A 13,878-nucleotide genomic window follows, 5' to 3' on the forward strand; every position below is an offset into this window, starting at 1 on the left:
TTACTTTCTTCCAAGGGAGGTAATATTGTGTGTTTCTCTGTTTTAACCCAATTACTGATTTTTTTAATGAAGTTAGATGTCCACTCTTTGAATAGGTAATGACATTTGGTGTGTTTTTAAACCCTCTTTGCATTAGAAAAAAACAATTTTGTCATAGCAAGAAAGATTTAAACTAATGGTTTTGCAGAATCAAGGACTTTCATGGTATTACAAATGTGAATTTTATTTTGGCAGAACTAAAAAAAGTATATTTCTACATTAAACTGAGCAATGATTTGTCCCTTTTCATATAATCAAATACATAGCAAATAAGAGAATGCTCTTGCAGATATGCACCAAATCTCAAGCAAGCCTAATAAAATAGTACAAGCTTGTGGAATGCTGAATGATTTTACTTTAATGTCACTGAATTTAAACAATGAGAACGTTATTTAAAACAGTACACGGCTGCTGGACTGAGAACTGACTAGAGTTCAGTCAAGCTTATTCCATTCCACCCTTACTCTTCTCAGTACTTTGAATATTAGGGATTTGCTCATTTCAAAATGTATTTTGCATGGAGTTTAAGAGATTCTGCAAGTGAAAAGCCCTCTAATGTAACAGATAAGCGATGCATTTTAATGTTGTTTATCCTTGTCAGTAAGCACAGCATAATGGCCACTTTCTGCATCTGGGCTTAAATTTTGTTTTCCATCTGTTTTCTCAGCAATAGAGCCTGTCCCATTTAAAAAATTTAACTGAGAAACATGAAAGATTACTAGTTTTGGACACCTTTTACAAGAATGTTTATTCATCTTAAAGCAGAAACCCTTTTATACACTTTTGTCCATAAGACAGTATGGAATAATTCAAAAGAGAGGCTAGTTGAGAGTGATTTTCACTGCAGTCTGCGATAACTTTTACAGAGTTCATGGTCTCTAATATCTCCCCACCCTCCGTTTTTCACGTGAGGAGAGAGAGGTGCCATGGAGTACCTTTTACTGACACTCATTGTTTCAGGAAACAGGTACTGTTGGTTGCTGCTTAAGAGCGAGTCGATTTTGGCACTCTGGGTGGATGGTCTGCAGGCTTTCTTGTGGTGCATGCCACAGTCCCCTGTATGAAAAACCCTGGGGATTTCGGGTACTAGCACTTTCCAGAATTTTGGAAGACAAGAGATAGTCAAATGCTGCAGCGTCCAGTCCCAGTTGTAGTCGTCATATGTGCAGAAGGCATCTGTGCACTCGATCAGTTGCTGGTACGTGTCTCTGCTGAAGGCCATGCCCATATTGTGCTCGGTGGACTTCCACGTCTTCATTTCCACCTTGTCGGCTTTGCCGGAGAAGCCACCCCGCACCACGTTGTAGCTGCCAAGGGAGAGGACCTGGCACTCCGGGCACTCCTGCTGCTTGAGCGCCCAAAGCTGCTTGAGGACGTGGTAGAAGTCAGGGGCCAGGTAGTGATCCTCCTCCAGGAAGAGCACCAGCCCCGTGTGCTCCCGCAGCGCCCGGAGCCGCTCCCACACGAAGTGCAGCTTCCACCACCAGTGGTGCTTGGTCTGGGAGAACTTGGCCTCGCGGTAGTGGCCGAAGGAGTCCGGGTACTCGGCGTTGATGCAGCCCAGGCGCAGCGCCGCCTTCTTGTCGATGTCGCGCGGGCAGTCGCGGGGGTCGTGGCCGGGGAACTCGCGGGGGTAGAGCTGGGCGCTGAAGGGGAAGAAGATCTGCAGCACCTGGCAGAACTCCACCTGCGCCGCCAGCCGGTTCAGCTCCTCCGACCACAGGTCGTGGCTCAGCACCAGCAGCGCGTTCTCCACGCCCGGGGCCCGGCGCAGCGAGTCCAGCAGCAGCCGCAGGTGCTCGGCCCGCTCGTGCACCTGCACCACCAGCACCAGCTCGCCGGGCGGGCGGCGCGGGAAGCGCGCCAGGTTGCGCACGGGCTGGTCGAAGTTCAGCTGGTAGAAGAGCGAGCGGTAGCTCAGCGTCCGGTTGGCCGGCTCGGCCCGGGGCGGCGGCGGCGGCGCCGAGGCGTTGGCGGCCCGGCGGCTGGCGGCGGAGGCGAGCTCGGCCGCCCGGCTGGCGGCGCGGGGCGCGGGCGGCTCGCCGGGGTCCCGCGCGGGCTCGGGCTTGCGCTGGCGGCCGTGGCTGCCCCACAGCGCCAGGCCGCAGGCGGCCACCAGCAGCGCCAGCAGCAGCACCTTGCGCTTGTAGATGCGGAGCCGCATGGTCCCGGGGCGGAGGGCGGAAGCGGGGCCTGCCGCTCGGCTGCGCCCGCCCCTAGCTCATCGCGGGCGCTGCGCTCCCCGCTGGCCCCAGGCGGCGGCCGGAGCGAGCCCGGAAGGGGGAGGAGACGCCCGGGGCCGCCCCTCCGGCATCAGCGCCGCGGCGCGCGCATGGCCCCGGCGGCTCCTCGCGGCCCGGCGCTGAGGGAGGCTGACACCAACTGTCACGGCGGCGGCGCGCGCGCGACGCCCCCAACGCCGGACACGTCCCCGGACGCCATAGGACGCGCGCCGCACCCGGGCCCGGCCCATTGGTCAAAGTCGCGGTCACTCACCCCTTCCGCCCCGCCCCTTCCGTCCCCCACTTCCGCTCCCGAGGGGCCGGCTGGTGGCCGCGGGAACAGGGCGCTGGCGGGGCGGGGCGGCCGGGCCCTGTGGGAGCCTAGCGGGGGGCAGAGGGAGCCGGTGCCCAGCGGGGCCCCGCGGGCCGCGTTCCTGGGCCCGGGCCCAGCCCCTGCACGGCCCGGGGCCAGCAGGGAAGGAAATGAGTCAGCGGCGTCGGGGCCGCGGGGAGCTGCTGTTACACAAGACGGAGCCGGGCGCGGCTTCTCGGTGTTTGTTAACCCCGCGAGCCCGGCCGCGCCTGCAGCCCCACGGCTGCTGTCACCACAACCACCCACACCCGCAAATCACGTGCACCGAGCAGCCTGTGGGGCGTGCGCCCCTCCGCTGCCCCTGCCCCGCTCGGGTCTCTGAGCGTCCCTCTGTCTGCAGTCAAATGATGGCCCTGGGCCATGTGCGGCCGCTAGGCGAGGGCCAGGCTCCAGGCGTTCCCTTTACGGGGGGAGTAGCTCGATTACCAGAGAGACCCGGAGTAATGGGACCAACGTCGAGTGGTGAGAAAAGCTTTGGCGCTTACCCAGAGCTCGGCTTCAGGTTCTCCCGCCCTGACCTGAAGACGAGCTCCGTGTAAACGCCAAAGCTTTTCTCGCTCACCCACAGAACTTGGTCCAATAACCCATATTACCTCACCCGCCTTCTCTCTCCACTATCCTGGGACCAGCACGGCCACAACCCCACTGCATATAGAGATCACAGCACAGCAGTAACTCTGGTATAGTTAAGGTTGAGTTGCTTCCTGTGTAAATGGAGAAGTTTTAAGTTTTAAAATCTACATCCAGAGTTGGTTTGCTTTGAACACTGCTGTGCCTCATGTGAAGGTGGAATAGGGTTAGTGGTCCAAAGTTGGGGTAATTTGAGCCAGGGATTCCCAAGACATAGCCTTCCTAAAAATATATATATATTTGCACATGCTTAGGGCTCAGAAGAGGCGTACCCTTCCCAAACTGATTGGTCACTCAGCATTTAGCTGTGTTAGCGCACAGCCTCCAGTGCCCTTTGGAGAACCAGTATAGAAAAATGTATTATGAGTAAAGATTGTAAGTCTGGGTCAGCACAAGCTAAACTGATGCACCTGCCTGAAAGGGTGAAGTACATGTGTGCAGCAAAACAAGGGCCCTGCTGAAACTAGAGGGTTCCAGACAGGCTGTTGTCACAATAACTGGGTGGCTCTCCGTGACATACTGTATGAATTGAGCTTGAGTGACGTCCATGCACTCAGTTTAAGGCATACTCTCTGTAGTTTCCAGAAAATGTGTTGTGTGTGTTCCTTGTTCTCTGCCTGCAGACAGCAGGGGCTCCTTGTGGAAGTCTTGACCCAAAACCAAAATTTCTGGTTTAAGAGCAGTACTTTTAAAAGTGCTCTAAAATCCACCTACAGGCTCTGATTTTTACTATAATAGTGCCAAGGAAACTAACACTAAACAAAGGAAAGACTATTAAGCAGCTCGGGTAATGTAATGACTACTCCTATGGTTCACCTTTTCCTGAACAGAACTGACCCTGATCTAAGGAAAGAAAGAGAGAGACAGCCCCCCTAACATAAGATGCTCATAAGATTTTCAGATTCTTATAATTTTTTGGTGCAGAGCTAGAGAAAATGGGGGGGGGGATCAGAGCTGGGAGGGGGCTTTGTCAACCTTCACCCCTTAGGGGTGTTCTCTGGCACAGCTAGTGAGGGGCCAGCACACCCCTGGACAACAACCCTTATTAGGGCAAGGGATCATCCAAACACTACATTTGAAAACCCAGTTTGATGACTAATGCTTTGATAAAGATCTGGGTTGCCACAGAGTAGTTTCTCTGTGGTCTCTCACTACATAAGGGATCGTTGTTCATTGGGAGCTCAGAAGCACTGAGAGCAGAAACATGAGGAAGTGGGAGCTGAGCATGTTGTCCTCCAGTGACATATTTTGGGGCAGAGGAAAGTAGAGCCATCTGTGCCCTTCCGTACAAATAATCCCCACAATTCTTCCACAGGGCTCTACTAGGCCAACAGAGGAGGGCTCAGGAGCACCCCTTCCTTCCATTATTCCCCTCCTTTATGCTACCTCCAGCAGGGGGGGAAGGAACATCAGTTCCCCGCTCCCCCCTGCTGTTTCTGGGGGAAAGGGGAGGTCAGACCAGGAGAGAAAAGAAAAGAAGTGGGTCAGCTGTGGAGAGAGCAGAGTCAGCTATGCTTCCTCAAACCTCTCCCTTTCTGTTCAAATAATGTCCCCACAGTGCTGAGAGCTGGATGGAGAGGTGGGTATTAACCTATTCAGTGCATGGTACAGGCTGAGGTGGGGTGAAGAGCTAAGAACAGGCATGCTTGTTGCAGGGTCCAGGCATACCAAGCAGAGACCCAAGCGAGCAGTGAAATCGGGATGTTTGACACATGGCCCGGAGAGTGCAGTTGGGAGCTGGGAACCAGCCTGTGCACTACACCCAGGCCTGGTCTACACCTAAAACTTAGGCCAACCTAGCTACAATGCACAACCCTGAAAGAGGTAGGGTGTGTCTACGGTAGTGCAGCACCGCTATGGCGCTGCAGCTGTGCTTCTCTAGTGTAGATGCTCCTTCCTACGTAGATGGAAGAGGTTTTGTATTGCTGCAGTAATCCACCTCTCTGTCAGGCAGTGGTTAGGTTGACAGGAGAATTCTACCAACCTAGCTACATCTACAGTGAGGGGGTAGGTTGACTGAACTATGGCACTTAGGGAGTGAAATTTTTCACAGCCCGGAATGACATAGCTAGGTCAATCTAGTTATTAGATGTGGATCAGGCCATAGTTAAGCTGACCTAGGCCCCAGTATAGATACCACTAAGGTGATGGAAGAATTCTTTCATCAACTTAGCTACTGGCTCTTGAGGGTGTAGATTTACTACAGCGACACAAAATTCTGTTCCAGCACAGTACCAACTGTCTATGCTACAGTACTGTAGCTGCAATTGTGCTGCTATAGTGTAGACATAGCCACAGTGTTGAGAGCAGGGTGAGGAGCTGAGAACAGGCATACTCCATGCACATAGTAGGCCCCCAATTGCTGAAATTGCAGGAGTTGGGGCAGGGGGGAATGAGAACACCCAGTGAGATGGTTGGAACAGTTCAGCTGGAGCAGAAAGCTGCTCAGACCTATTGTTTCAGGCTGCATTCATCTCCATGGGGCTTCTACTGCTGAGAAGAGCACACTGAGATGAATGGACCACTTCACACCTCTCTGAGTCTCCTATTCTGCTAAGAGTCAGCTAAACACAGGGAAAGAAAGGGGGGGGGGATTTGGAAGTGCTGTTGGAGGGGTCTATATCCTGCAGGGGATAGTGGGGTGATGAGAGGGAGTGAGAAAGAGATGCCAGTTTTCTCCTAGGTGTTTAAAGCTACTGTAACCTACATGGAATAAAGCTTTCAAAATACTATGAAATAACCATGTCTTTGTTTTCCCTCCCTACCCTGTTCACACCTTCACCCAAAAAATTCCAGAGTGTCATTTGACTATAAACAAAGTTTGTAGGAAGGGGAAGAGCCACTTATGAACCATGTAGCATCTTTTCCCTAGTATCAGTTCAGCTGCAACCCCCCGTGATAACCGTACCTCCCTAACTAAAAACTCTCTCTACTAATAATAGCTCTTCTGTTTAAAACACTAGGAAATTTACCAAAAACAAAAAAACAAACAAAAAACACCCAACCCTTAGTTAATGCAGAGTTAATCTTGCCTGATGGTGTTTCATGCCCTTCCAGAACGGCAAGTTCAGCTGCATTCAGATCTCTGAGAATCAGGGAATATGGTTAAGGTATACACCATCCTCACCCCCAACACAGTCACAATTCTGCCCTTGTTGAGTGGTGCCCCATCATGCCCATAACACACACACTAGTATTCTACCCTTGCAGATAGCTCTTTGCTGCAGTTAGTCACCACATCCTCTCTGCTGCAGAACTTCCTCCATCTTCGAGAAATATCCTCTGGCTCTTTTGTACTGCAGTATGAGGAGACACTTTGATTCTTTCCTGCTGAATTATGGGAGAACCTGAATGTCCTTCTGCACATGGGGGATTGTGGGAAGGCACTGGAGGACTATTGGCACCTACGTAGTTTAACCTGCATCATCACTGCAAAGCGTAGGGGTTACTAGCCCAAGTGAAAGCAGAACCGGGCCAACTAGCCCCAGTTGAAAGCATCACTTAACCGGGAGGAGAGGTTTCTGTAGGTGGATGGGAAGGGGTTTAGGGGCAACACCCAGGTAAGATCCTGTACAAACAGTGGAGATGTACCCACACTCTGGAAATAGAGCACGTAAACACTGTATGACTCAATCAAAACACTTATTTGCTAAGGCAAAACTTGGGTATATAGTCAGGAGCTGCCTTCACCTGACCTACACTCAAACTGCCCCACACTTGCTAAATGTTACCCTTTCACCCTTATCCTTCTAAGACATTAATTTCACTTACCCCTCCCGAGACCTGGAGATCAGTCATATCTGCCTCTAGCATACGGACAATCCCCATGATCTCTGCACACCAGCATGGATGCACCCTACAGAACTCAGGACTGAAATGAGGCATACTTCATCCCTCCAGGTAAATGTGCACCTCTCCTAATATCACAGTGACAACTCTTCCAAACTGCTTCAACTAATCCCTCCACCATTCAATAGTGAGTACACCTGGAGTGCATGTAGGTAAAGGTGACATTCAAATCTGGAATACAGCACAATGACACCTCACAGTCCTTCATGTCTACTTACTGTGGCACCGCTACTTGCTGAACCATTCCCAGTGGCTATTGCCAGCTCTGGGGGCTCCGGAGACACAGAGTTAAGGTTGCGTTGCAGAGGCGGTGTGTACGCTAGCTCTGTATTTCCTGGTTTACAGAGGTTTGAGTTCAGCAGAGCCTGACATTCTGGAAGGACGAGAGACACCATAAGGACACCCCAACTCTGCATTAACAGCATTTTTGGTTGGCAAATATATGCGGAGTTCAGTACCAGCGAGCAGTACTGAACGCCCCCCATCTGCCCTTCACCAGCTTGTATTGCTGTGTTATAGAGATTTTACTCAATGGAAAGATATTTCACTTCTTTTTTTAAACAAAGGGCACATCAAGACAGCAATTCAAACCCTCCCTGCTGAGAGCTGTACCTATATAAGTACATTCCTCACTGTTTTTCTCTCTGCTGCTATTGGTTTTGTTTGTGATTCAACTCACCTTAATTCCCCTCACCCTTCCCCTAACACAATAGACAGCTTTTAGTAATCCCCTTGCCCACTCCGTTCCTCCTTCCCTCTCCCAAGAGGCTCCTCCCACCACTACACTTTCCTGAGGTTTCCTACGCTCTCTCCATTCCAATTGCCACTGAACCTTCCGATTCTAACCTTCCATGCCTGGTAGGAGATCACCTCAAGCATTCTCACAAGAACGGTCATACTGGGTCAGACCAAAGGTCCATCTAGCCCAGTATCCTGTCTTTCAACAGTGGCCCAATGCAAGGTGCTTCAGAGGGAATGAACAGAACAGGTAATCATCAAGTGATCTCATTGCTCTTTCAATAGCAGTGGAGAGGACAAATCACAGCACCCACGTGTTCTGTTTCATAAGCCATATAACTAAGGCCCTACCAAATTCACGGTCCATTTTGGGCAATGTCATGGTCATAGGAATTAAAAATCATAAATGTCACGATTTCAGGTATTTAAATCTTAAATTTCACAATATTGTAACTGTAGGAGTCCTGACCCAAAAAGAAGTTGGGGGGGGGGAGGGTTGCAAGGTTATTATAGGGGGGGTTGCGGTACTGCCACCTTTACTTCTGTACTGCTGCTGGTGGCAGCGCTGCCTTCAGAGCTGGGCAGCTGGAGAGCGGCGGCTGCTGGCCGGGAGCCCAGCTCTGAAGGGAGAGCCACCGCCAGCAGCAGTGCAGAAGTAAGGATGGTCTGGTATTGCCACCCTTAATTCTGCACTGCTGCCTGCAGAGCTGGGCCCTCCGTAAGCAGCCACCCAGCTCTGAAGGCAGCAGCGCAAGAATAATGGTGGCATGGTGTGGTATTGCCACCCTTACTTCTGCACTGCTGCTGGCAGGGTGCTACCTTCAGAGCTGGGCGCCGGGGCAACAGCCGCCGCTCTCCAGCTGCCCAGCACTGAAGGCAGCGCAGAAGCAAGGGTGGCAATACTGCGACCCCCCTAAAATAAGCTTGTGACCCCCCTGCAACTTCCTTTTGGGTCAGGACCCCCAATTTGAGCAATGTTGGTCTCCCCTGTGAAATCTGTATAGTATAGGATAAAAGCACACCAAAGACCAGATTTCATGGTGGCAGACCAGATTTCACGGTCCGTGCCACGTTTTTCATGGCCATGAATTTGATAGGGCCTTACATATAGCACAATATTGTAATTCGTAATATGTCCTTATTAGCCACAAATAAACATAGCAGCTGCCTGAGAGCTCCTCAGTTAATGAGATGTACATGCTCTGGGACAGTGTACAGCTGAGTACTACACATGGAAATCACACTGCTAAATTGATCTGCAATTATCAAAATGGTAAAAGGCACTCTGACTGAAAGCAAGGGTGATCGGAAATCCGAGAAGGAATTTACAAGGATGGGCCTGAAATATTGCTCAGGCCTGGTTTATACAAGTTGACTTCTGTTGACCTAGTTTTGCACGTCTACACCAAAGTTTATCTCCTGCTGACATAAGTACCTTATTACAGCAACACAATAACACCGCCTCCCAAAGCGACTCAGAGCCATCGTTGATCTACTTAGGTCAATGCAGTGACAGCAGACACTGCATTACTGAGTGGACCCTAACAGTCCTTCAGCAGCTGTCCCACAATGCCAGCCACCGGAAACCCACACGCCTCCCTACCTTTTTAAAAATCACTTTTTATCAATGCCTTTTCCTGTATGCCCACCTTGGGCAGCAACCCTACCAGCTCACCTGTTGTGTGCATCTGACCACAGAGCCCTCCCCCCGCCCCCCCCCCCCCCCCAACTACAAGACATGCTCCTGCTGGGAGCAGGGAAGATGTCTTCTCCCCACAGCCCAAGAGGATCCAAGAGGCTGTGCAAGCCCAGCTACAGAACAACTATAGAAACACAGAAATCTACATAGAGATTGCACAGGGGATGCTGAAATGGAAGTACAACACAGAGGAGCAGCAGGGCCATATGCAAGCCAAGGAACTTCACCAGGGATACCAGAAGGTGAGGGAGGGCAGCAAGAAGTCTGGTGCTGCTCTGCAGACCTGCCATTTTTATAACAAACTGCATGCCATACTCGGCAGTGACCCCACCAGGAGCCCACAGATGATTGTGAACACTTCACAAGAGCCGGATGCAGAGTCCCCTGCTGTGAATAGTAAGGAAGAGGGGGAAGAAGCACCGGGGAACTCAAATCATGCCATGAGCCAGTTACTTGAAACTCCATCAAGTCATGCCAGTCCCACCAGCTGAGCACAGATGATACCACTGGGGAAGGGATTTTTTTTTTCTTTTGGTTGCCCAAAACTTCACCACCCTTCCTCTGTTAACAATTTTCCCCATTTACAGCTGGCACCCATCCCATCTGCATGTGGACAGAACAAAGCCATTGACTTTGGATTGCTTACTTTACTGGTATTGTGTTAGAAAATGAAAAATAGGGAATACATTCAAAGAAATTAGTAGGAAAATCGGATCACACAATCCCCATCAGATCAGTGTCCTGTGCTCAGGTAGAGGTAGAACAAAGAGAGGTCGAGGTGGCATTTGCTTTTCAGTTCTTTGGCTTGTTAGGCTGGGCAGGGGAGGCCACCTGGAATAGTTGGTTAATCTGAATAGGGATGTCCCTTTTATCCTCTTGAAAGCTCTTGATGAAACGTTCATGGAGCTACTCTGCAAACCTCTCCTGAAGATTTCTAGGGATGGCAGCCTTGTCTCTTCCACTGCCATAGATGACTTTCCCATGGCACTCTAGCACCATTGCAGTTAACAGGCTGGCAGCACATAGCCCCGGCCGGCTTGGGGACATCACTAGCAGCTGGAATCTCTGAGCTTTGTCACCCTCAGGAGGGAGATATTGCCAGAAGCACCATGGCCTGTGAAAGTATTGCCACTATTCATCGCACTCTCTCTATACCCACAGATGGGGATGGGCACTCGGCATTCAAAGCTTCAACACAACAGAACAGCCCTCTGCCCTGCTGGGCCAGGCCACCTTCACCATGGTGCGAGCTGCAGAGCTGCTGTTGTGAGGCACTCCAATGTTAAAGTAACATTTCTGCTTAAAGATATTGATGGGAATAATTTAAGGGAGTTTTGAGACTTAACTTTCCCTTTTTGTTGTGACTGAAATATCTAATGGTGTGCCTGTTTTAATCAGCAGCCACTAGTGTGGTGACCTAGAGGTGCACCCAGCACACCTACTGAATGTCTGATGCTGATCAGGATGACGAGGACTACAGAAGACATGTCTAGTCCACAGCCTCTGACCGTGAACACAGGGCTTAAAGGGACCATAGGATGGGACCATGAAGAAGGATCAAGACCGAGGAGCACAGGACTGGGAAAGGAAAAAGGACTGTGATGCAGACTGGGAAATAAACCAGGACATCATGGGTTTGGCTTAGGCAGCAAACTCAGATGTTGCAGAGAATTACTGACCTACATGCCAAAGGATCCCAGACTCAGCAGCCTTTCCCATCACTGGAGAACTCCATAGTCGATGCTCCCTAAACCCCTCAATATCCCCACCCTACTTCTCCATACTAGGGGACAAGGAGAACCAGAGCTACACCTACACCAACTGGTGAAAACCACAGGTAGGTGCATGTGTAGCCCCGGCTACTCCATTGTAGTGGGTTTTATGTAGATGAGCAGGTATTCACTGTTTAAAACCCTAAGCAAAAATGGAAGTAAAGTACAGTTCACCCTGTTACAGTGTTAGTAAAATGTTTTTAACCTTGAGTTTGCACCAGAGAGATGGCGGAGAACAAAAAGCAGAAAGTGGGACAACGTTTTTAAAAAAATGGAACACAAATTATGGGATGTGGAAAGCATTATGGGATGGAGAAAGTGGCATGGTGGGAACTTGACCCCTAAATCCCTGGCAAATTGCTGATATCTCACAAGACACTGAGCAGGACAATAGCGTGGGGCACACTGGGATACTTACCTGTGGCACACTGCATTCTACTTCAATGGAAGCACAAGTGCTTGCATTGGTGCACATACAAGTCAAACTGATACATAAAAGTCAGCAGCTGTACATTGGCATAATTTGCGTTGACATGGCTGTAAGACTAGCTAAAAGGTAGTTTGTGGAAAACGGATCTAGAGTTTTCCTCCCCGATGGAATTCAGTGACAGTATTTAAAAGTAACACCCGGAGACTACATTCTGCCCCTGCTTTAAAGTGGTTATGCTGGTAGTAGGATAGTCTCCCATGGAGCATGCTTCTTTAAGGGTTAAATGTCCCTTCCCCCCTTCACACACAATGGCATGGCATTCTAGCACCACTTTGTGGTTACAGAAGGGAATTTTTGTTTTAGTGCAAGCTATGCTTCACATAGGTTTATAAACCAAATAACTGTGTTAAATTCAAATTGAAGACTTCAGTTGCAGACAAATCTAATCCAGATGTTTGTCAGGGTTTTATTTCACCATCTTTACTAGCATTACTACTGTTGAACAAAAGCACTGCTCTCACGTTTCACCTAGAAGCTGGAGGAAGGTTTTTATTGTAGGTCTCCATCTTTCCATGCCGGAAGTGCTGCATTTCATCACGTCTCTCCCTCAGATAGTTTCCCTGTTTTTTTTTTAATATTTCTCTGGTCCTGAAGTGAATCTCTATCCTTGCAATTTAGAGCAAACATACATGGCCCTCATCAATTCTGTGGCAGATTACTGCTACCTAATCACAGCCTCTGTGCAATGTGGTATTGACAGTTGTACAGGTACAGTTGTTTGTAGTTATTGTATCAGAGGGTATTTGAACAGCATTGTTTATGTCCATATTTGTAAATGCTTAGTGGCTAAATGAAGATAAACCATTCATCAGGCTACATATTAGCAATCTTAAATTCAAATTGGAGATTATTTCTGTGAATTTTATGGGGTGTGGTGATGATAAACACATTAAAGATTGTGAGGCACATGGATATATTACAATAATGGATACCACGAGTACGATAGCGCTAGGCTAATTTTATAAATTAAATCTATTTAAAAGGTAGCCCATAGCTAAGTGCCACTGAAAACTAGGCTATGTAAAATTTCAGTGTTAGTCAAGTTTGTTTATTTTTTTTAAGGTAGAAAGCTAAATGATAGGTACTAATTACATTTCAAACAAGTCTCATGTTAGAGTATCCTTAACTTCAAAATGATTTGACCAATTGCTTTCACATCTGCAAAAGAGATTCCAGTCTATTCAGAGTAAATCCCAACATACTTTCCCCATACAAAATTGTAGGGATTTATAATGGAATTCTGGTCACAAGATTAACTAAGGAGCTGATGCAGAGTGTTTCCATGTTCGGGATAAATTTTAATCTTGGTAACTCCAAAACAAGCTTGACCAATTTTCTTCATAGTATTCAAAAGTTTTCCATAGCTTTAAACATACACTTGGAAATTTTCAAGTCCAAAGTTAAAAAGGACTGGGGCTAAAAGTATTGGAGCGCCACAATTCTAAGAGAGAAGTTGGTCTCTCCATAACATATCAAAATAAGTCAACTCATCCATTCTGTTCAGGTTGGAGCGGGTATTTCATGGAATACTCCGCTACAAATTAAAGTATGTTCCCTTTGATTACATAAAAGTGTTCATAGGAAGTTCTCCCAGAATCACATTAAATAAAAATGTAAGTGACTTCTATGAGAACACAGCAGTTTTTCCACCTATTCATGTCTTCCCTTTGGGAAGTCCTTCATGTGTTTCATGGTCACTAAGTGAACTGGTCAAATGACATGGACTCGAGTGCCAGCAATGTGCAGGTGACACACAGTTCTACCTATTGTTCACCATACGACCACATCACTACCACCACCGTGGCCCAGTGCTTGGATGAGATCAGTTCATGGATAAAGAACAGCTGGCTGAAGCTGAACCCAAGCAAGGCAGAGGTGGTGCTGGTGGCAAGAGGAATGGACTTTGGAGTTGCAGTCTCCTTTGGTTGAAGGTTCACAGACACACACACACACACACTTTGTCAGTTCAATAAGTAGCTTAGGAGACTCCTGGTTTCTCACTTACACTAAGCTCTCACAAAGAAAGCGTTACTCACAGATGCTGCTATCATCTCTGATTGGCTAGG

The 13,878-nt window shown here is 48.9% G+C and overlaps 1 protein-coding gene across 1 annotated transcript; it reads right to left on the reverse strand.

Annotated features, from left to right (window-relative positions):
* Positions 1-197: 197 nt before the first annotated feature.
* On the reverse strand, positions 198-8,223 carry MGAT2 (alpha-1,6-mannosyl-glycoprotein 2-beta-N-acetylglucosaminyltransferase). Its single transcript, XM_065593995.1, has one exon. It carries the CDS (start codon positions 2,201-2,203, stop codon positions 878-880), a length of 1,326 nt encoding a protein of 441 aa, XP_065450067.1. The 5' UTR covers positions 2,204-8,223; the 3' UTR covers positions 198-877.
* Positions 8,224-13,878: the final 5,655 nt, after the last annotated feature.

This window comes from Chrysemys picta, chromosome 4 (assembly GCF_011386835.1).
Source record: "Chrysemys picta bellii isolate R12L10 chromosome 4, ASM1138683v2, whole genome shotgun sequence".
In the NCBI taxonomy this organism is placed as follows: Eukaryota; Metazoa; Chordata; order Testudines; family Emydidae; genus Chrysemys; species Chrysemys picta.